Source organism: Numenius arquata, chromosome 29 (assembly GCF_964106895.1).
Source record: "Numenius arquata chromosome 29, bNumArq3.hap1.1, whole genome shotgun sequence".
In the NCBI taxonomy this organism is placed as follows: Eukaryota; Metazoa; Chordata; class Aves; order Charadriiformes; family Scolopacidae; genus Numenius; species Numenius arquata.
In genome coordinates, this window is record NC_133604.1 from 436,148 (window position 1) to 442,222 (window position 6,075).

The 6,075-nt window shown below is 57.4% G+C and overlaps 2 protein-coding genes across 2 annotated transcripts in view; one reads left to right on the forward strand and one right to left on the reverse strand.

The window, feature by feature from the left end:
- The window catches only part of DAZAP2 (DAZ associated protein 2), a gene marked incomplete at its 5' end in the record, with an annotated part of 2,630 nt that extends 431 nt beyond the window's left edge, over positions 1 to 2,199 (forward strand). Inside the window, 2 exons of the mRNA XM_074164833.1 lie at positions 271 to 513; positions 2,071 to 2,199. Coding sequence (XP_074020934.1) covers positions 271 to 513; positions 2,071 to 2,199 — 372 coding nt within the window. The remainder of the gene's footprint in view (positions 1 to 270; positions 514 to 2,070) is intronic.
- Positions 2,200 to 4,739: 2,540 nt separating this feature from the next.
- On the reverse strand, positions 4,740 to 6,075 carry SMAGP (small cell adhesion glycoprotein). The gene is made up of 3 exons (XM_074164972.1): positions 6,045 to 6,075; positions 5,835 to 5,912; positions 4,740 to 4,912 (listed from the first exon to the last, which is right to left on the reverse strand). The coding sequence occupies exons 1-3, from the start codon at positions 6,073 to 6,075 to the stop codon at positions 4,740 to 4,742; spliced, it is 282 nt and encodes a 93-aa protein (XP_074021073.1).

The window sequence follows — 6,075 nt, forward strand, 5'->3', positions numbered from 1 at the left end:
CCTCTTTCAGTGTCAAACCCTTCCCCCTCGTCCCATCGCTCCCCTCCCTGATCCAGAGTCCCCCCCCCAGCTTTCCTGGAGCCCCTTTAGGGACTGGAAGGGGCTCCAAGGTCTCCCCGGAGCCTTCTCTTCTCCAGGCTGAACCCCCCCAACTCTCTCAGCCTGTCCTCCCAGCAGAGGGGCTCCAGCCCTCCCAGCATCTCCGGGGCCTCCTCTGGCCCCGCTCCAACACCTCCGTGTCTCTAAACTTCCACTTTTTTCCCTTCCCAGCTCTACCGTCCCAGCTTCGTGCCTCTGGGGGCTGCCACCGTCCCCACCATGTCTGCGGCGTATCCCGGCGCTTCCGTTTTCCTGCCCATGGCCCAGTCGGTGGCCGTGGGACCCATCGGCTCCTCGGTCCCCATGGCCTATTATCCCGTGGGACCGGTGTATCCTCCGGGCTCCACAGTCCTCGTCGAAGGTGGCTTTGACGCTGGAGCAAGGTTTGGGGCCGGTGGAACAGCCAGCATCCCGGTAAGTACAAGTGTGGCCCCAAAGCCCCGTGGGTTTCAGCGCTGGGGCTTCGCAGATGGAAGTTGGGCGGGTGGGGGGGGGGGCGGGATAGAAAACCATATTTTTGGGAGAAAAACATATTTCTTCCCCGATCCGTCGTCTGGGAGAAGAGTGGGCTCCTACTTTCGCACTGAGGATTTGCTACCTCTGGCCAACCTGCGGCCGTGTGGGCTCGGAGGGAGTTCTGGCTCGCAGCAAAGCCATCGTGTGGCCAGTGCTAGCCCCGCTTTGGCCCGGGGGCCATGGTGTAATGCGCTTCGGGGGGAGGCAAACCAGTGGGGCTGCTTCGCGACCTGACTTCCCCCGGCCCCAAAGGCAGCCTTGGCCTCTCTCCATGCTGCCGTGGGGCTGGGGGAGGTTCCTGCTCCCCGGCATGTCCTCCCCGTGGCTCGTGGCCACGTGAGGGTGGTGTTCCCCGGCCCACGGGCTCCTCTGCGTGGGCAGAAAGCTGGGGTCAGCCCATGGGCTGTGGGTTCGAGGGGAGAGGGAAGGGCTCGGACCAGGAACCGAGTGTTCCTGGAGGCATCGCTCCATCTTTCCTCGGTCGCAAGTGACGGGGACATCCACTGGGAGGTTTCTGGGTCCCAGCGGTGGCTTTGTGCCACCTTCTGTGGTGATCAGAGGGCTGGAGCCCCTCTGCTGTGAGGGGGGGGCTGAGAGAGTTGGGGGGGTTCAGCCTGGAGAAGAGAAGGCTCCGGGGAGACCTTGGAGCCCCTTCCAGTCCCTAAAGGGGCTCCAGGAAAGCTGGGGAGGGACTCTGGATCAGGGAGGGGAGCGATGGGACGAGGGGGAAGGGTTTGACACTGAAAGAGGGGAGATTGAGCTGAGATGTGGGGAAGAACTTCTTTGGTGTGAGGGTGGTGAGAGCCTGGCCCAGGTTGCCCAGAGAAGCTGTGGCTGCCCCATCCCTGGAGCGGTTCAAGGCCAGGTTGGACGGGGCTTGGAGCAACCTGCTCTCATTGAAGATGTCCCAGCCACTAGAAGGGATGGAACTGGGTGAGCTTTAAGGTCCCTTCCAACCCAAAACGTTCTGGGATTCCACCACTGCTGGTGGTGGATGGTGATTCCACCACTTCCCTGGGTTGGAGGGGAGCTTGAAGTTGATCAAGACCAACCATCAACCCATCACTGACCCATGTCCCTCAGCACCGGCTTTTAGACCCCTCCAGGGATGGTGTTTGGGGAGTGGAGCCACAGGAGGAGGGGGAAGGGTTTTAAACCAAAAAATGGGAGACTGAGCTGAGATGTGGGGAAGAACTTCTTTGGTGTGAGGGTGGTGAGAGCCTGGCCCAGGTTGCCCAGAGAAGCTGTGGCTGCCCCATCCCTGGAGGGGTTCAAGGCCAGGTTGGAGGGGGCTTGGAGCAACCTGGTCTGGTGGGAGGTGTCCCTTCCACTAGAAGGGATGGAACTGGGTGAGCTTTAAGGTCCCTTCCAACCCCAACTATTCTATGATTCTATGACACTTCCCTTGGCTAATCCCACCCCCCACACACACCTCTCCTTTCTCTTCTCTTGCAGCCCCCCCCTCCTGGCTGCCCCCCCAACGCCGCCCAGCTGGCCGTCATGCAGGGAGCCAACGTCTTGGTGACGCAACGGAAGGGCAACTTCTTCCTGGGAGGCTCAGACGGCGGCTACACTATCTGGTGAAGGAGGAAGGGGGAAAAAGCAGGGGGGGGGGGCGAGGGGAGGGGGCTACATTTGTGTAAGGAAAGACATCACATACTGTCAGCACTTCTCACGCTGTAACTGCTTTTAGTCCATATTAACCTGAAGTTGCAGATTTAGGCACGCGGGGGGGGCGGGGGGGGGGGGGGTGACACCTCACCCCCCCCCACCCGGCCCTGCAGGTGCTTGAAAAGGAAGCAAGAAACCCCCTTAATGATGGCGGTGCCTCCCTTCAAACGGGGGCGGGGGGACGGGGATTAATTGGCGAAATGAACGTGAGCTCGGCGGCCCTGCCCCTTCCTTTCGTCTCGTTGGAGTTAATACCGCGGCGCTGAGCTTTTATTCATGGGTTACCTTCACGATGGCTCTGGGGGGGGGGGCACAAGGGAGCGGGTCTGCTTTCCCCTTTCCTCTTCCCCCTTCCCTTTTCCCCCTTCCTCCTTCCCTTTTCCCCCTTCCTCCTTCCCTTTTCCCCCTTCCCCCTTCCCTTTTCCCCCTTCCTCCTTCCCTTTTCCCCCTTCCCCCTTCCCTTTTCCCCCTTCCCTTTTCCCCCTTCCTCCTTCCCTTTTCCCCCTTCCTCCTTCCCTTTTCCCCCTTCCCCCTTCCCCCTTCCCTTTTCCCCCTTCCTCCTTCCCTTTTCCCCCTTCCCCCTTCCCCCTTCCCCCTTCCTCCTTCCCTTTTCCCCCTTCCTCCTTCCCTTTTCCCCCTTCCCCCTTCCCTTTTCCCCCTTCCCCCTTCCCTTTTCCCCCTTCCCCCTTCCCTTTTCCCCCTTCCCCTCCGGTTGTGCCGCCCCGCTGCTCCCAGAGCCACAAACCCCCCCGGGTTTCCCCAGCCAAGTGGTCTACCCAGTAGTCTCTGCTGGGTAGAGCAGAGGGAGGCAAAATCCGCTCCCCCGGCAGCGAGGAGGGCACTTGGGGCTTCTTTCCTCCTCAGCACATCCCTGCTGGCCCCCCCCCCGGCCCGTGCCCACACTCCCCCCGTCGTTCCCCTCCGGGAAGGTCTGCAGCCGGCGTCTCTCCTGGGATTTTTTTGATACACTCCAAGTAATCTTGGATTTCTTTGCACATTAGACCTAATCAAAGCCATGCTTTGGTGCCAGAAACACAATGCAACTCATCTTTGAGCATTTCATTCGATGCTAACGAGGCTTTTTAGAACCGTGCTTAATTAAACAAACTTATTTGGGGTTTTTTTTTTTTTTTTTTTTTTTTTTTTTGTGTGTGTGTGCGTGTGTGTGTGTGTTTAACTCAACCTGGTGTCTCCGCACCAGAAACTCCTTCAGGCTGTTGTTCAACCAGAGGGGCCGGTTTCCATCTGTCCGAGGGTGTGGAGCGATTGTCAATCAATCAAAACACACAAATTAGCTCGGTTTAATGGGTTGTTTCCTCAACGCGGACTTTACAAATGACTCGGGTGTAATGAAGTCTTATTAGGGGGTTAAGAAGAATATTTTCAGGGATCCTCAATGTTTTGCTCTCTTCTTTTTTTTTTTTTTTTTGTTTTATGAAGTAAAAAAAAAAAAAATAATTATCAGATTCCGATATATTTTATCCGGAGGTTTCAGTTTGATCGAAATCCGTGTCTTGTATGTGTTGTGTTTAACCCTACGACTGACTGTTATCAAGTCCGGCATTAACGTCTCTCTCTGTACACACTGTGGTGCACTTAAACTTGTGGATTTTTTTTTTTTATACTAAAAAAAAAAAGAAAAAAAAAGTAGAATAAAGACTTATTTTGAAAATTTGAAGCGAGTAAGCAAGGTTGCCTTAGCCCTCAGATAAAAAGCCCCCCCTCGCGAGCCGGAGGGTTTCTTCACTTATTTCCTCTTCCTCCTTTTTTGGGGTGGGGGTTTTTCTTTGTTGTTTTTTTTTTTTTTTTTTTTTTTTTTTTTGGGTTCAAAAAGGAGGAACTTTCCCTGGGGAAGGGAGGGAGGGACGGCCGGAGCCGCTCCTGTCCCCGAAAAGGAGGAAAACCCACATGTGGGTGCTAAAGGTGGGTGCAGGACGGATCCAACCCGCTCTCTCGGGGCAGGGACGAGCTTCCCCACGTTCAACGGGGGGGTGTGTGTGTGTGTGTGTCTCTCTCTCTGTCCCCCCCCCCGCCCCCCCGGGGCCATCGGGGTGTTTCACACCCGCTCCTTAAACCTTCGCCTCCAAATTAGCCCTGCTAATTACCCCCACCCCTGCCTCTGCAGCAGAATGAATTAATTGCTTTGGTGAGATAACGGCAAAAGGAAAGAGCGACTCGGAGGGTTTGTCACCAGGCTGTATTGGGGGGGGCAGCGAAGGGGGGGGGACACACGGTGGGTGCCTCCCCACCCTGGGGCAGCGACAGGCAAAGCCCCACCACACACCTATTTATTTTTTTCCTTCCATGGTTGACTTAATAAATTAAGGAAAATAACAACAGCAACAAAAAAAGCAGCTTGTGGATCCCCTGGCTCCGGGAAAGGGGGGGGGGGGGGGGGGGGGGGGGGGGGAGGCTAAATTGGGGGTGTCTGGGGCAGGGGGGGGTGCTGGGGCTCAGATAAAATACTCTTCTTTCTCTTTGGACGGAGCATCCTCCATCTGCACCGAGACGTCGGTCTCCGCCGCCGGCTGCTCGTAGGTGAGGTAGCTGCCTTTGTTTCTGTACAGGTAGACGATGATCACCACCAGGACCGTCAGCAGGGTGAGGAAGACCAGGGTGATGACCACTGCGAGGGGGGAGGAAGAAGGCAGAGAGAGGAGTGGGGTTTAGCCCCCAGCGGGTACCGAGCCGGGGTGGGATCACAGCGTCACAGAATGCTATGGGGTTGGAAGGAACCTCTGGAGATCATCCAGTCCAACCCCCTGGCCAGAGCAGGTCCCACCCAGAGCAGGTTGGATTCATCCAGGGGGGGTTTGGAATGTCTCCAGAGAAGGAGACCCCACCACCTCTCTGGGCAGCCTCTCCCAGGGCTCTGCCACCCTCAAAGTGAAGAAGTTCCTCCTCATCTTTAGGTGGAACTTCTTATGTCCCAACTTCATATGTCCCAGTTTGTGCCCGTTTCCTCTTGTCCTGTCACTGGGAAACACTGGAAAAAGACTGGCCCCATCCTCCTGACACCCCCCCCCCGCTTTAAGTATTTCTAGGCGTTGATCAGATCCCCCCTCAGTCTTCTCCTCTCCAGACTAAACAGCCCCAAGTCCCTCAGCCTTTCCTCCTAAGAGAGATGCTCCAGGCCCCTCAGCATCTTTGTAGCCCTTTGCTGTGCCCTCTCCAGCAGTTCCCTGTCCTTCTGGAACTGGGGAGCCCAGAACTGGTCCCAGTGCTCCAGCTGGGGCCTCCCCAGGGCAGAGCAGAGGGGGAGGATGACCTCCCTCCACCTGCTGGTCACACTCTTCCTGATGCCCCCCAGGATGCCATTGGCCTTCTTGGCCACCACGTTGCTGGCTCATGGGCATCCTGGTGTCCACCAGGACTCCCGGATCTTTTTCCTCAGAGTTGGTTTCCAGCAGGTCCCCCCCAACCTGTCCTGGTCCATGGGGTTCTTCTTCCCCAGGTTCAGCACCCTACGCTCGCCCTGGTTGGACTTCACGTGGTTCCTCTCCACCCAGCTCTCCAGCCTGTCCAAATCGGGCGAGGAGAACCCCTACCTGCGATGACGGCGGTGTTGGCGTCCTCATGGAGAGCTGGGGTGTGAGCCTTCTTCACGGCGGGGGTGGTCAGCTCTTCTTCATCAAACCGGGAGAGAAGGGAGAGGGGAGAAGGTGAGCAAGGTCCAACCCGGCTGGATGGGGCCGGTGGTGGCCCCGGGCAAGCTCTCGCCGAGGATGTTACGGCAAAAGCCGTGCCGGGACGCTCACCTGGAATCAGGGGGGGCTGATCTCCTTCCAT